The sequence below is a fragment of the Symphalangus syndactylus genome, chromosome 1, assembly GCF_028878055.3.
Source record: "Symphalangus syndactylus isolate Jambi chromosome 1, NHGRI_mSymSyn1-v2.1_pri, whole genome shotgun sequence".
Taxonomy (NCBI): domain Eukaryota; kingdom Metazoa; phylum Chordata; class Mammalia; order Primates; family Hylobatidae; genus Symphalangus; species Symphalangus syndactylus.
The window spans coordinates 7,311,447-7,328,036 of record NC_072423.2 but is presented as its reverse complement, the minus strand read 5'-3'; the positions used below and the strand labels follow the sequence as shown (position 1 = coordinate 7,328,036).

General features: G+C 52.7%; 1 protein-coding gene across 5 annotated transcripts in view; it reads left to right on the top strand.

Annotated features, from left to right (window-relative positions):
* The window catches only part of CTDP1 (CTD phosphatase subunit 1), a 67,408-nt gene that overhangs the window by 26,253 nt on the left and 24,565 nt on the right, over nt 1-16,590 (top strand). For 2 of the 5 annotated variants that reach the window (XM_055295740.2, XM_055295783.2), the window contains 7 exons: nt 1,120-1,210; nt 3,700-3,866; nt 4,829-4,921; nt 5,084-6,124; nt 7,695-7,836; nt 7,987-8,193; nt 16,206-16,368. In XM_055295740.2, coding sequence (XP_055151715.1) covers nt 1,120-1,210; nt 3,700-3,866; nt 4,829-4,921; nt 5,084-6,124; nt 7,695-7,836; nt 7,987-8,193; nt 16,206-16,368 — 1,904 coding nt within the window. The remainder of the gene's footprint in view (nt 1-1,119; nt 1,211-3,699; nt 3,867-4,828; nt 4,922-5,083; nt 6,125-7,694; nt 7,837-7,986; nt 8,194-16,205; nt 16,369-16,590) is intronic. The other 3 variants (XM_055295750.2, XM_055295762.2, XM_055295772.2) reach the window with 3 other exon arrangements.

The window sequence follows — 16,590 nt, the reverse complement described above, 5'->3', positions numbered from 1 at the left end:
AAACTTAGGAAGATAATACAGTAGGCTTAAAGTTCAGAAGATAAATTTATAGATCAAAAAACCCAGAATGGAAGTGATCCCAAGAAACCTCTGCCTGATTTGTTGATTGTGACAGTGGTGCTTCCTGAAGCATAGAAGGGGTGTTCTGGCTGATTGTCGACTGTGACAGTGGTGCTTCCTGAAGTGTAGAAGGGGTGTTCTGGCTGATTGTCGACTGTGACAGCTGTGCTCCCTGAAGTGTAGAAGGGATGTTTGCAGATAGCTTGGTTTTACTGTCTTTAAGGAGTCGAAGCCGAGCATCAAGCAGGTGAAGCTCTTTAGAAAATTACTGTTAAAAAATTAAACTAGACTTGTAATTAACGGATGCCATGTAAAGTGCAATTGTCAAATGTAACCCAAGCCGATTCTTCGCTGTGGAAGCACCTTCTGCACTAGCTGGTCAGGATGGTGTCACGGGTGTCCTTCCTTCCCAGTCTCCTCTGTCAGGCAGGCTTCCTTGATGTTGCCTAAATTACCAGCGTTAAAACGTGTATGATAGTGAGAAATAACCGGCCTTTCTGTGTATTTCTGCAACACAGCATGTGAGTTTGTATAATTCTACTAAAGTAACTTGGGAGAAGCAAACTTCCTTGATAAGCTTTCCTCCACTAACCATTACAATGAGAGCGGTGGGCCGCCGCCTGGGGTTAGGAAAGATCATATCTTAGGTGATGCAGAGTAATTTCAGCTTAGTGTCCAGACTCCGTCACATGAAGAACCACACGCAGAGTGTTTTGAGATCGAAAGATGACTTACCTGTTTTACTTATACCAATGCCTTCCATAATTTTCATATCCATCTGGTTTAGATAGGCACTTCAGTAGGATATTACAAATTTTTCATGTTAATAGAATTATCAACACTTATAAACATGGTTTGTGTTTGAGAAATAAGTTCACCATTAGAGAAAAGAAGCCCTACATGAGCCGTGTCTTACCTCAAAAGGGATAAAGTGTTTGGTGCCAATTCATCATGTTTTGTGTCTGCCACTGTAAAAAAAAACATTCAAGGCTTCACCATGTGCCGTGTGACCTAAACGTGTCTCAGGTATGTAATCTTTGTCCTGTTTTCTTTTCCAAGGCTTTTTAGACCCCGAGAAGAAGCTTTTTTCTCATCGAATATTATCAAGGGATGAATGCATTGACCCATTTTCTAAAACGGGAAACCTTAGGTATGTACCCAGCCGGGCTCCTCATAAAGACCTCTCGCCGTTCATTTCCCATTTCAAAAATCACAGCTTGAGATTTAGAGCAGTATTTCTTTTTCTTTTTCTTTTTCTTTTTGAGACGGAGTCTCGCTCTGTCGCCCAGGCTGGAGTGCGGTGGCACAATCTCGGCTCACTGCAAGCTCTGCTTCCCGAGTTCACGCCATTCTCCTGCCTCAGCCTCGTGAGTAGCTGGGACTACAGGTGCCCGCCACCACACCCAGCAATTTTTTTTTTTTTTTTTTTTGTATTTTTAGTACAAACCGTGGTTTCACTGTGTTAGCCAGGATGGTCTCGATCTCCTGACCCCGTGATCCTCCCGCCTCAGCCTCCCAAAGTGTTGGGATTACAGGCGTGAGCCACCGCACCCGGCCTAGAGCAGTATTTCTGTATTGATGTTTTTTAGGAATTTAACATCCCCTTTCCAGTTTTCCTTGTTAGCCTTAGAGTACTTAGAAAGTTCCTTTCTAACCTGTACTCCCACTGTCTCCCAGGTGCCTGAGCCCTGGTGCTTGTGCAGGGCCCCCAATCCAGGCTCTGCCCCATCCCGACAGCCGTGTCCTGCCCTGAAACTGCCCTTGAGCTGGGCTTTTGTGTCTGTGGAGCCATGGACTGCCATCGTCTCTGCCTCGTCTCTGTCAGATGGCACCGACTCGATGTCAGCCCGCCACCTGACGTTGTGCATCGTTTACTTAACCAACCCTGGCATATGTGATCATTCTAGTCCCTTTACCTCCAAATTTTCATTCCTATGCGAAGACCTGGCATTGAGATTTGTGGTTGGAGAGGCAGGAGGCAAGTGTGCGTCCCCACAGTAGCCAGCTGTGAAGGATTTGGCCCTTTTGCCTCTGAGTATCCAGGGAATGGCCAGGGCTCCTGGGGAACTCAGTGACTGGACTTTCGGGCCCAGAACCCAGGAGGGCAGGCGTAGGGACGGGATGGCATCAGGGAGGTGGCAGCCGAAAGGACCCCAGTGGGCAGAGGAATGTTGATAACCCCACCCCACACACAAGCTCAGCAGCTCTGTGGGGCCGCTGGTTTAGGGGCAGTTCTTGACATCAGCATCAGCATCTGAGGTTTATAATTTTCTTAGGATCTTGCTTGTGTTAATTCTACTAATAATTTATAAAATCCTAAGTCACTTGACTGTTTTGCCCATATTTTTGCCTTTTGCCATTTCTTCCTTTCCATCAGCTCCAGAGCCCCTTCCTGTCAGCTCCTCTGAGCTTTTTTGACAGGGCGGGCCCCTCCCTGCCCCTCCGCAAAGACTTTTTAATATTCTTTTATATGCTTTGACGTTTCTTGCCCACTGTGTTCGAGGAATTTCCCCATTTCCACCCGGAAGTCTGTCCTTGCTGGTGTAGCACCACATCAGGCGTGGCTTGTTTTCCCAAGGAGCCCTGGCAGTCACAGCCTCAGCTTCAGCCGCTTCCTGGCTCACGGTGGCCACCCTCGTCCCAGCACCTTGGTTTTTACATTTAGGGAGTCCCCACAGACTGTGAGGCCTATGCACGCTAATGTTAACTAAGAAGAGAATCTGAAAGTATTTACTTCAGAAACCTCCTTTTTGCTAGTTAGCGCCAGAGTGAGTAGATTAATCAGGGCAAAAAAGAATGAGAGGTGCTGTTAGTGATGTGTTAGGGGGAAAAGTCACCTGAAGGCAGAATGATAGGATCGAATGGGGACACGCCCAGGATAGGCCCTAGTGGTGGGCCCTGTGGTTTGCATGGAGGTAGCTGGAGGTCCACTTAGAAATTCTGCATCGGCAATGGGTCTGGTTTTTGTGTTTTTGTTTTTGAGATGGTCTGGCTCGGTTGCCCAGGCTTAAGTGCAGTAGTGCGGTGTCAGCTCACCACAGCCTTGACTTCCTGGGCTCAAGCTATCCTCCCACTTCAGCCTTCTGAGTAGCTGGGACTATGGGTGCACACCACCACACCTGGCTAACTTTTGTATTTTTTTGTAGAGATGGGGTCTTACTATGTTGCCCAGGCTGGTGTCAGACTCCTAGGCTCAAGAGACCCTCCTGCCAAGACCTCCCAAAGTGCTGGAATTACAGGCATTAGCCACACGGCGCCTAGCCTGGTCTGTTTTCAGAGTCAGCAAATTCTGGCCTTTAGGCTACCCAGCCTTGTTTTATTGGAACATGACCACGCCCACATGGTCAGAGTTGGGTTTTGTCCCTGTGGCCCGTAATGCCTAAAATAGTGACTCTGGTGCTTTAAGAAACAGTTTGCGAACTCCTGCTTGAAGGAGAATCAGAAACAGTGGAGAAGATGTTACTGAGGTTTAAATGTGACCCAAACAGAAAGGGCTTCGGGGCAGCTGGTGTCCGTTTCTGATTAACCTGCTGTCTGCTGGTTACATGTGGATTAGAGTCTTAAACTGTTATGCTTGGCAAGATGAGTGACTACAACTTTTCATTATTATTTTTTGTAAATTATGCATTTCACTTGTAGAAATCTCTTTCCTTGTGGAGACTCAATGGTTTGCATTATTGATGATCGAGAAGATGTCTGGAAGTTTGCCCCCAATCTGATAACTGTGAAGAAATATGTATACTTCCAAGGTACGGGTGATATGAATGCGCCCCCTGGGTCACGAGAATCTCAGACGAGAAAGAAAGGTGGGTAACCTCCTTCCTGATTCTCTAGAAGAATTTTCATTTGCTTGTGGTTTAGCTCTTCTTATTTCTTATCTCTATTTTGACTGCTATAAATTCAAGATACACTTTGTTTTTTTTATTTGTGTTTCAATAGAGATTATTGGATTTATTTATATAGTACTGAAAAACAGGATATTATGTTGTTTCGATTTGGGCTTTAAAAAAAATGGCCCTCACTTAAGCCTTTTCCCAGTTGAATAAAAACAGGATGCTGTTTAACCTAACGCATCTGAATAACTCCTTTCATCCCAGTTTTCCTTAAACACACCCCGGGTATTGGGCCATGGCGTTCTATAGAGAGAACGAATGTGGGGGCGGTGGCTCTGCGGGGAAGAACCGTTCCCGGTGCGCAGTGGTCAGGCTTAGCACCGGCTGAGGCCCCAGAGAGCAGTGTGGTTTAACCTGTCAGGCAGGCATGCAGCTGATGTCCACCCTACGAAAAGGTAAGTGTTTTTTGGTCTTTAGTTTTTTAAAAAATATTTTGAGGCACACACTTACTGCTGTAGTCACTAAAATGGAACTTGGAGGTTAAGACCAGGAGAGGGTGAAACTGCGGGTATTCCCGTAGAAGATAGAGACTTTCACCAGATGGGTGGGGTCAGCGTGGAGTTGCTGACTTCCTCCAGACCGTGGCTTGGGAAACCGTGGCCACGGTGGCGCCAGGTCGTCAGGGGCTGACGGCCACGGTGGCGCCAGGTCGGCAGGGGCTGACGGCCACGGTGGCGCCGGGTCGGCAGGGGCTGACGGCCACGGTGGCGCCGGGTCGGCAGGGGCTGACGGCCACGGTGGCGCCAGGTCTGCAGCCCGGAAACCTCTAGTTGTCCTTACAGGTGGAGGACCCCTCCTCCCCCAGATCCAGAGCTTTTTGAGTGCCCACATGGTGCCTAAAGGAAATACTAATTAGGATATTTTGGATTTTTCAGATTTGGGATGTTCAGCTGGTAGGTATAACGCAGATACTCCAAACTCAGAAAAAAATTCAATATCCAAAACATCCCTGGTCCCACGCACTTCGGGTAAAGGGCGCTCACCCCGTCCGGCTCTTCACAGCAAGGTTGCCAAGGCCTGGTCTAGAGGGTGATGGAGTTCACTGCCATGGAGAAGGGTGCTGCTTTAACTTGGAACGTTATTTAATGTTTAATGCTAAATTGCGGTAACTTTTCCTTTTGCATATTTAGTAAATCATTCTTCTCGAGGCACTGAGGTCTCAGAGCAAGCTCCGCCCGTGAGAGACCCCGAGGGGGGAACGCAGGCCCCTGGAGAGGAGCCCAGCAATGGCCTGGAGAAGCCTGCACGGGAGCTGAACGGCAGTGAGGCCGCCGCCCCGCGGGACCCACCCCGCCCCGGGAAGCCGGACGAGAGGGACACCTGGCCCCCTGCCCAGGCCCCCACCAGCAGCCGAGAGCTGGCAAGCGCTCCTGAGCCCCAGGGATCCTGTGTGCAGGGTGGCCAGGTGGCACCGGGACAGCGGCCTGCCCAGGGTGCCACGGGCACTGACCTGGACTTCGACTTATCCAGCGACAGTGAGAGCAGCAGTGAGTCTGAGGGCACAAAGTCCTCCTCCTCCGCCTCTGATGGTGAAAGCGAGGGGAGGAGAGGCCGGCAGAAGCTGAAGGCCACCCCAGAGGGAGCCGGGGCGCTGGCACAGGGCAGTTCCCTGGAGCCGGGGCAGCCTGCAGCACCGAGTCTCCCCGGAGAGGCCGAGCCTGGCGCGCATGCCTCGGACAAGGGACCCGAGCTGGGTGGGCAGGAGGAGGGCGAGCGGGATGGCCTCTGCGGCCTGGGCAACGGCTGTGCCGACAGGAAGGAGGCAGAGACTGAGTCACAGAACAGCGAGCTGTCGGGGGTCACCGCAGGCGAGTCCCTGGACCAGAGCGTGGAGGAGGAGGAGGAGGAGGACACGGACGAGGATGACCACCTCATCTACCTGGAGGAGATCCTGGTCCGTGTGCACACCGACTACTACGCCAAGTACGACCGCTACCTCAGCAAGGAGATCGAGGAGGCGCCGGACATCCGCAAGATCGTACCGGAGCTCAAGAGCAAGGTGCTGGCAGACGTGGCCATAATTTTCAGTGGGCTACACCCGACAAACTTCCCAATAGAGAAGACGCGGGAGCATTACCACGCCACGGCGCTGGGAGCGAAGATCCTCACTCGGCTGGTGCTGAGCCCCGACGCCCCTGACAGGGCCACGCACCTGATCGCCGCGCGGGCTGGTGAGTGCTGCCTCCCTCTGCCCTGGGCGTGGTCAGCCCCACGGGCTCCTTGCAGGCACTCCTTAGAGTTGGCATTGCTGTTTATCTCACTCAATTTTCAGAAACATTTCCCAGAATCACCATCTTTTAAGAATAGATCATGACATTGGGTGAAATTCGAGTTTGGGCACGTGCATGCTTTCGGACCGCAGTCATCCCGCACGCCGTTTGGTGGTGGGAGTTACTCGTGTGCGGTGTAGAAAGTTCAGCCTTCTCCCTGGAGTGAGCCACGGCCGGGTTGGAGAACAGGGAATCAGCGATACGGGCGTAGTGGAGAAACTCGAGGCAAGAACAGGAGGCGGGGCCCTCAGTTCGCAGGTAAAAGGTTGACAAACCCTCTGAGTTAGAAAACTAAATGCAGAGTTTCAGCTGAAACGCTCACAGAAGGACACGGTGTGGCTGGGAGAGCGGAGGACAGGCCTCTGTCCCCCGACGGTGAAATCTGTCCCAGACGGGGCAGGCTGCTCTGACATGTTGAAACTTCTGCCGAATAAAACAGAACCTTTCAGCAATAGGTGAATCTTGAAGGAAGACTTACACCCCGGTGCTTAAAAAACCCAAATTCCTCGTTATTCTAGTTATTCTGTGAAAATGCTCCCATAAGCACCTGGATTTTCCCTCAATGAAGATTGCCTGAACCACTTCAGGTTCTGCTTCTCCAATCGCGCTTCGTGTCTTGGTGGCGTTTCCTGAGAGGGCTTCTCAATGCGCGGCCCCGCCTCCAGGGCTCAGGGTAGCCTTGTGGGGTGAGCTCATCCCTGTCCACGCAAGCTCCCTGACAGCAGGTGTGGTCTTATTTGAGGCCACGGCTCTAGCACATATCATGTGGCGTTGGACACGCATGTGCTCAGTAAAGCATTTGAATCGAGGGTAAATGGAAGGTTCCATCTCAGTGTGAAATAGCCGGCTGCTAGCTGCAGGACAGAGGCGGGCTTTCCGTGGAGCCCAGCGACACCCTTGATCCCAGGAGAAAGCCAAGCCCTGGCCTCCCGTGGGCAGTCAGACCCTTCTCTCCTGAGCCCACGTGGAGTCGGGCCAGGCCGGGGTCCTCCTTAGCCCCTCAGGTGCCCGTCTGCCCTGTCCCGTGAGTGCCCAAGCTCCTGACCCTTCTGAGCATGGAGCTGGGCCAGGCCAGGGTCCTCCTTGGCCCCTCAGGTGCCCGTCTGCCCTGCCTCATGAGTGCCCAGCTCCTGACCCTTCTCTCGCTTTCCTTCCTTCCGCCCGAATTGTGCTCACGTTTCCTTTTTGCTTCTGTGTTCGTGAGCTCACTGTTGAGGGGCTTTCCTGAACACATGCTAAGAGAGGTCCTCCCGCCGCTCACGTCACCCGCTGTGCCCGGCTCCCCGTCTGAGATCCACCCCGTCCCACTATGGCTGCTTATCCCTGGCCTGGGAGATGGGAACCTGCAGTGGGCAGCCCTGGTGGGGTGCAGCCGGGTGAGGGCCCTGAGCCCTGGAGGGGTGCAGCCGGATGTGGGTCCTGAGCCTCCAGTGCTGGCTGGGACAGTCTCACACAGCCGGGTCTCCCGCAGGCACAGAGAAGGTGCTGCAGGCGCAGGAGTGCGGACACCTGCACGTGGTCAACCCTGACTGGCTGTGGAGCTGCCTGGAGCGCTGGGACAAGGTGGAGGAGCAGCTCTTCCCACTCAGGGACGATCACACCAAGGCACAGAGGTGGGTCCTCGCTGCACCCAGCACGTCCCTGCCAGGTGTTCCCTTCCTGGACAGCTGTTGGTTCACGCACCTGGGCAGCGTCCACTGGGCGTCTCCGCCCCACGTCACCTGGACGCCCCAGTCATGGCCCTTGTTCTCTTCCTCCGACAGGGAGAACAGCCCCACGGCCTTTCCCGACCGGGAGGGTGTGCCCCTCACCACCTTGTTCCACCCGATGCCGGTTTTTCCCAAGGCCCAGCCTGGCCCCGAGGTTCGGATCTACGACTCCAACACAGGGAAGCTCATCAGGACGGGTGCCCGGGGGCCCCCAGCGCCCCCCAGCTCCCTACCCATCCGCCAGGAGCCCTCTTCCTTCAGGTACATGGCGGCCCAGCCACTGCCCCCAGCTAGTAAGGGCTCTTCAAGCTTGCTGCTCCAGTCTGTTGGGGGGATGGCGCCAGTTGCCTGAAGTGAGGGCGGGTGGAGGCTGCAGACAGTGACTCCTGCTTCCACCTCGTGGGAACGCCGCCCCCACCTGCACTCTCAGGTCTTTTTGTTTTTCTCTCCTGTCTTGGGTCCCAAAACTGAAACAAAACCCCCACGATCAGCCTCTCAGATGTTGTCCAGGCACCTGCATGTGCACACCTGTGGCCGCCCCGCAGAGCACTCGGTCCTGGGAACACTCAGCAGAGAACGGGTAGAGTGGGGCTGGTTCTGAGCCCCCCACCCCCCTCGCCTTGCCGTCTGCTCTCCGCCGGCTCCACGTTTGCTGCTCTGCCAACCCCGGGCTGCCCTCTTCGTTTCCACACAGAGCAGACGCAGGGGTGGTGGCAGTGGCGGTTGGTAAACAGCACCGTGAGGAACGGAAACTTGCTTGGACTGGAAGGCGTTGGTAGCCGGGATCTGTGCTGCCCTGGAGAGGAGAGATTGCAGGCCCTGAGGGATGCTTCCTGAGCACGTGGCCTCTGTGCCTGTTTGCCCATGTGGACCCGAGATCAGCCCTCAGCCTAAGGTTGTGGCCCCTGCAGACCCCATGTAAATGGCTGTGGGACATTCTTGGAGATTTAAGTGAGGAGTCTTTGTTTGTACCGTGGTGCTTGAAATTCAGCCAAAAGTTTAACTCGATTAAACTTGACCCAGGCGAGGAGCACCCACCAAGACCTGGTGTGCGTTTGCCCCTGGAAGCCCTCTGACAGGTCACAACACCTCAGATCCTGCGACGGGTATAGAACGCAGGCTGCTAGAGGGAGATGGGCGCTCACGGTTAATGGGGAGATGGAGAGGTACGGCTTGATGTCCTTTTTGAGCCTTTGCAGGATCCAGCACTGTCCCTGCGTGGGGACGCTGAGGCCTGGAGTGCACGGCCCTTCCAAGTCAGGAGCAGGGGTGGCCAGAGCGTGGCCTTCGCACAATGGGTGGCAGCTCCCAAGGCTGGGTGGACAGGTGAGGAGGCCCCGCCAGGCACCGCGGCAGAGCCCAGTCAGCTTTCGGGAGAGGCCACTCCCTCTGGAAACACACTCTGGTTCCTCCCCGGGTTTCTGTTTCATAGATTGTGTTTCGTCTTTTATGATTCTGGAGAGCAGCGGGTGCCCCTCTCGGCTGATTTCACAGCCCTTGAGGTCATGGTGGGGAATGTTGCTAGCAGGAGGAGTCGGGTCGGGTGACTGGGAGGTGGGCAGGTGCAGGGTGGCTGTGGGCAGCTGGGCCGGTGCTGGTGGCCTCCTGTGCAGCAGCCTGGCAATGCTCTGGGACCTGGGGGATGGGGGGTTTGGGATGAATCTGAGGTCCTCCATTCTGATGACAGGGAAGAGGATCCCCAGCCACAGAGATGATGTCATCCCTGATGGATAGGAAGGCGTCCTGGTGATGCTGTCACCTCCCATCGTGTTCTGGTGACGATGTCATCTCTTGTCGTTAAGAAGGCGTCCGCGTGGTGATGTCGTTTTTTGGTCTTTAGAAAGGCTTCCTGTTGGGGGCTGATTGGGTTTTTAATACGAGGTGTCTTTCCAACACTGCTTCTCTAGCTCTTTGAGGCCGGCAGGTGCCTGCAGTTCAGTTTGTTTCTGACGCTGACGTCCCACAGTTGGCATCAGGCCTTGAGTCTAGGGGCGCAGTCCCACCAGACTGCCCTCATCTTGGACCCCCAGGCCACCTCACCGTCCAGCTTGGCCACAGTGTTGGGGGTCCCCACACACAGACCTGTGCAGTTTTGATAATCTGCTGAATCGGCTCATGAAACTCTGGAAAACATTTCACTCAGCAATACCAGTTTATTTTAAAGGCTCAAGAACAGCCAAGCGAGGGGGTGCCTGGGGCAGGGTCCGGAAGGGCCCTGAGCATGGTACGTGCCCCCTGGAAGCACTGCGTCCTTCCATCTGTGGCGAAGGCATAGCTGATCCCACCCGCTGCCCACTTGCTCCTGGGAAGCCTCCTACCCTGGAGCCGCTCAGGCCCAGCCCAGAGCCACCCTCACCACTGCGGTGATCCCAGGGACTGGGAACAGGTGTCTTTCCGTAACACCAGGGCTTTGTCCTTTGGTAGTACTCTTACTTCTTCATTTGACTTAATTCCAACTCTCCAGCCAGTTGACAAAGCTCTGGGACCCTTATGAGAACAGCGTGGTGAAGCCTGGCCTATGGGATTGCTGTGGGCCAGTCAATCAGTGAACGGGCCAGCACCACCTAGAGCAGAATGATGCGGAGACCCCACCTCTAGGAAGTCAGGGTCTGTTCTGTGCTGTAATTCTAATCAGTAGAAGCGCGATGGCAGGACAGATACGTGCATTGAAGTGATACTGCTGAGTTTTGGTTTCGAAATTATGTGATAATTTAAAGCAGCCACACAATCAGTACTGTGAACAGCACCTGTTCTTTAGATGCTGCTTTTCATACTGTTGAATAAAATGTGCAGGGGGTGGCTTGCACTGCAGTCCCAGTGCTTTGGGAGGCGGACGCGCAAGGATCTCGAGCTCAGGAGTTCAAGGCTGCAGTGAGCTGTGATCGCGCCCCCGCGCTTCATCCTGGGCCACAGGGTGAGAGCCTGTCTCAAAAAAAAAAAAAATTTTTTTAATAATTTAAAATAAAATCACAAACCTTTGACTTATTTTTTCTTCGGTATTTTTATTTATTTATTTTTTTGAGACAGAATCTTGCTCCATCACCCAGGCTGGAGTGCAGTAGTGCAGCCTTGGCTCACTGCAACCTCCGCCTCCCAGGTTCAAGCAATTCTCATGCCTCAGCCTCTTGAGCAGCTGGAATTATAGGCACATGCCGCCACGCCCAGCTAATTTGTGTATTTTTAGTAGAGATGGGGTTTCACCATGTTGCCCAGGTTGGTCTCAAGCTCCTGTCCTCATTGTCTTAACCTACATAAAGTGGTTAAAGATTAGATACAAAACCGGTTTTTTAATAATTCAGCCTTGTTTGAAGGGAGCTAGGAATTTCTAAGATCAATGAGAAAAAAATAATTATCTGAAAACAGACTTGTAGATGGTAAGCTGGATTTGAATAAAGTCAAACACTTTTACTTGAATGACACTAATAATATGGCAGCCGATAACTGTATATGTGTTCTGAAATGTGTATAATTTACATGAACGGCAGCAGTTCAGTTTCGAATGGCACGTCGTAAACAACTGTTCAGCTGTGCCTTTCGTGAGGAAGATACATTTGAATTAGCTGACTTTTGATGAAATTTTGTTCTGTTTTTAATCTGAAAGTGTAATCTGCACCAGAATATCAATATTACTTCATTTAATACCAGCTCATTTATACGAAAGGGTGTTAATGTGATTTGTTAGGTTGCGATAATCGTCAGTTTGGTGGCGGGAAGCAGCGTTGTTGTAGCTGTAGCAGCTGGCCGCCTGGTCTGCATGATTGCAGGCTGGACGCACCTTTGTCATGTTAAGGAAATGTCTCTCCCTTCACTTGTATGTGTTGGAAACTGAGTTCTCCTAAAATGAGCCTGGGTTCTGCTTTTTGATACTTTTCAAAATTGATCAAATGACCTATTTATATGAGAAAAAAGGAATCCCTGTTTGAATGTCCCCCTCCCCAGGCTAGACGTAGTGCTGGAAGTCTGAGGAAACAGGACCAGCCGGCAGGAGTTCTGAGGGGCCTTCGTGCTGCAGTGGGGACCTGGGCCTGTGTGGACTGGCCACGCCTCTGCTCACACCCTACCTTTTCTCTGCAGGCCTCCATCTTGGAGAAACAGTAGAGTGTTTTCTTCTGGTTTAATCCAAGAGTCCCCTCTGCTTGTCTGAGTTCATGTGGTGCCTGCCCAGTCCCCTGCACTAAATAGAACTGTGTCCGCAATGCCACTCCACGTGTGGACGCCTGGTGCCTGCGGGACCACTCCGCCTGTATAGACGGGTCCAGCGTGGTCTCCTGCAGCCACTGTCACACCCTTGGAACAGCGCTGGTGCCCTGCAGCCTGGTTCCCCCGTGGCACCCCGTCTCACGGTGGGTCCCATGCCTGAGTAGCCCCAGGTCTCATCTGTCACAGGCATCGGTCACCCAGTTCCCCCGTGGCACCCCATCTCACAATGGGTCCCACGCCTGAGTGGCCCCAGGCCTCATGTGTTGTGTGCATTGGTTGTGCTGCTGTGGAGGTGGCCCCGACTCCCCACCATCCTGAGAGTGGCGGTTCCTCATTCTGTTCCCGGAACCCTGTGCAGACCCCATTGTGACAGGACGCTTGGCGGTGAGGGCAGTTGGCCCTTCGTGCCTGGACTGGTCCTCATCTAAGGCTTTGAACGTTGTACGTTTTTTTGTTTTTCAGCCTCCTTATTTCTTACCTTCTTTCTGCTTGCTTTGGGATTATTTCTTAGGACTCTTGTTTTGACAGTCAAGTGTGGTCTAGAGAACTCAAGCGGAGTCTCCGGTGCTTGCCCAGATTCCTGCTTCCGTCCTCACGGGAGCTTCCCTCGGGGTCCCTTCCCTCCCGACCTGCCCTGCGGTGTCCATCATGCTCCCGGGGCTGGCCTGGGCCCTCTCCAGTCCCTCCCTCGCTGGGGGACGTTTTCATGGGACAAGACTCTGGGTTGGTCTTCCTTTTTCTCAGGGCCTGAAAAACATCCAGCTTCCTTCTGGGCTCCGTGGTTCTGATGAGTGATCTTCTGTCTTTGACCGTTTTCCTGTAGGTGAGCTGTGTTTTCTCTTTCACTGCCTTCAAGGTTTTTCTCCGTCTTTAGTTGAGGTTTGACGACGAGGTGTCCTGGTGTAGATTTGGAGGGTTTACCTTGTTTATGTTTGACTCTGCTTTTTGAGTTGGAAGGTTTATGTCTTTTGACGTCTTTGGGACACTTCCAGCCATTGCTTTTCAGGGCCATCTCTGCCATGCTGGGACGGCAGGGACATGGATGCTGAGGCTTTTTGTATCTCGTGCGTCCCTAAGCTGTGTTCTTTTTCCTGTTCACCTCATTTTCTCTTGTCCAAGTTGGGTGATTTCTGTTAGATTTTCGGGTTCACAGCCTTCTTCTGTCTCCTTCATTTGCTGCTAGGCTGTCCATGACATTTTTTGGTTTTAGTTTATATTTTTTGTTTATAAAATGTCTGTATCTTCTATTTCTTTGCCAACCCTTTTTGTGTTTTTCAGTTGTTTCAAGCATATTTGCAATTGCCTGTTGAAGCATTTTTATCGTGGATGCTATAAAATCGTTGTGAATTTTAGCATCTCTGCTCTCTCAGCTTGGCCTCTGTTGGTTGTCCTTTTCTCCATAGTTTGACATCTTCCTGGTTCTTGCTGTGACAAGTGACATTGGATTGAAACCTGGACCTTTTCACATCATGTTAGAAGACTCTGGATCTTATTTAAACCTTCTCCCATCACTGATTTTTTTTTTTGGGGCCATGCTCCAGCAGCAGGAGTGGAGGCCCCCTAGTTCCTGCCATTTGGGATAGGAGTCCAGTTCCCCACACGGCCTCTTTTTGATGCCTGAGAGTGGGGGATGGAGGTGACGCCGTTGCTAGTGGATGGCGGTGGGGGATGGAGGTGACGCCGTTGCTGGTGGATGGCGGTGGGGGATGGAGGTGATGACGCCATTGCTGGTGGACGGCAGTGGGGTATGGGGGTGACGCCGTTGCTGGTGGATGGCGGTGGGGGATGGAGGTGACGACGCCATTGCTGGTGGACAGCAGTGGGGTATGGGGGTGACGCCATTGCTGGTGGATGGCGGTGGGGTATGGGGGTGACACCGTTGCTGGTGGACGGCTGTGGGGGTGGGGTGACGCCGTTGCTGGTGGACGGCTGTGGGGGTGGGATGACGCCATTGTTGGTGGACGGCTGTGGGGTATGGGGGTGACGCCATTGCTGGTGGACTGCCGTGGGGGTGGGGTGATGCCGTTGCTGGTGGACGGCTGTGGGGATGGGGGTGATACTGTTGCTGTGGCAGTCCTGGCTCCCCATATCATCATTGCTGGCACCATGGGAGGAGTGTCTGCATCTCCAGTGGGGGCTGGTGAGAATCCTGAGCCTCCTGCATGGGTGGGTGGGGCCTCATTGCTGCCAGTGGGGTTGGATGTCAGGCTCCCCGCAGGCTCCTCCATGGCCTTCTCTGAGACCCCAGAGGTGGGGTGTTTGGCTGGAGTAGAGCAGTTATCACAGGTTTTTAACATTTAGTTGAAACATTTAATTCAGTTTAAAATAACAGTGCAGTTGGCCCTTTGAACAACACTGCTTTGAACTGCGTGTGTCCAGTTATACGTACATGGGTGTTTCAGCCAAATGCAGATGGGAAGCGTGGCGTTTGCGGGATGGGATGCGTGGCGTTTGTGGCGTTCGCGGTGTTCGCGGGATGGGAAGCGTGGCATTCGCGGTGTTCGCGGGATGGGAAGCGTGGCGTTTGTGGCGTTCGCGGTGTTCGCGGGATGGGAAGCGTGGCATTCGCGGGATGGGAAGCGTGGTGTTCGCGGGATGGGATGCGTGGCGTTCGCGGGACGGGAAGCGTGGCATTCGCGGTGTTCGCGGGATGGGAAGCGTGGCGTTTGTGGCGTTCGTGGGAGGGGAAGCGCGTGTTCACAGAGGGCCGCCAAGAAGAGTGGACTTTGACAAGGCTTGGAAAGTCCTGAATTCCAAACAGCGCAGATCAGCACTTTCAGATTACTGGGCAGAAAATCTTCTCTCCATTAGTAAATAGCCTAACACGGTTGTATCCTTTTAGTTTTGTGACTTTGACTTAGTGCCTGTTTTCCTTCACCAGGATGGGTTTTATCCCTTCGTCCTCGTGCCTGTCCCGAGCGAGCTGGTATCTGGGACGCACGCTCAGTGCCTCCTGGTCTCGTCCTTTGGTCATCCAGGGAGGAACCAGCAGCTAGAAACAGCTGCCTCTCCGGAGGGCAGCACCACCCCTTTCCCAGAGGCTTGCCTTAAATTCCAGCAGTCAGAGGCATGCATCAGAATATATTAATAAGATTGACACATCCAGATCGAGAAAGATGTGTACAGAGAAGAGAAACCATTTCAAACGGAGCTGTGGTTTTAACATAGCAGAAAGATCCTTGAAACAGAAGATTGGCCCTTTCTAGTTGATTTATTACATTAATATTTAACTATACAAGCACAAGATTTACCTTTTTCTGTTTTTTGTGAATTTTTTTTTTTTTAAGATGAAGTTTTGCTCTGTTGCCCAGGCTGGAGTGCAGTGGTGCAATCTTGGCTCACTGCAACCTCTGCCTCCCAGGTTCGAGTGACTCTCCTGCCTCGCCCTCCTGAGTAGCTGGGATTACAGGCGTGCACCACCACACCGGGCTAATTTTTGTATTTTTAGTAGAGATGGGGTTTAGCCATGTTGGCCAGGCTGGTCTCGAACTCCTCACCTGAAGTGATCGACCCGCCTCGGCCTCCCAAAGTGCTGGCTTTACAAGTGTGAGCCACCACGCCGACCTGTGAAATGATTTTAATTTTAGCCTACTGATGTCTGTTTTGTCACTTTGCTGTTTTTTGTGTCTGTTTTCGTAGCCTGGACATGTTGCATTTTCTTGTTTTGTGTTTTGCCGTTTAGCTCTCCAGACCCTATTTTGAGGGTGAATGACATGTCCTGGGGGTTCCTAGAACACGGTTCATCTCCCGTCTCTCTTTGCCCTTTATTCTAAGATGCCAGAGCCCGGCAGATGCTCTCTGCCCCACGGGGGTTTTGTGGATAAAAGAAGGTGGGTGTTATTTTTCCACAGGATAGTCAGAAACATGATTTGCCACTCAACCTGGCTCAATTAGCAAATTCTGATCTATTAAACTCTGAAAAGCGTATTGGCGAAACATCACGTTTTTCATACGTGTTCCCTGTTGGGGTGTGTGAGTGTTTATCTAGTCCGAGAGCCAGGAGTCTGATTCAGTGCGGAAAAGTGCAATTCAAACTGACCTTCCTCATGTGGGACCTATGAAATTCCTTTCAGAGCGGTTCCGCCACCCCAGCCGCAGATGTTTGGCGAAGAGCTGCCTGACGCTCAGGACGGAGAGCAGCCTGGCCCTTCTAGAAGAAAGCGACAGCCCAGTATGTCTGAGACAATGCCGCTGTACACTCTTTGTAAGGAGGATTTAGAGAGTATGGACAAAGAGGTGAGCCAACCACACGCCCTGGTGCCCACGCCGGCGCTCGTGCTGGGGCCGCAGAGCTATGGTGTGCGGGTGGATTGCTGAGCTGTGCACGTGGAGGCAGGGCTAGAATTCTGCACTTGCGTAGTCCTGTCTAGTTTGGGACTAGCACTTGTGTTTTTCATGCAACTTCCTATTCAAGGAGACCTAGAACAGCATTAAGCAGTGTGTCCGGCATGAGAACGC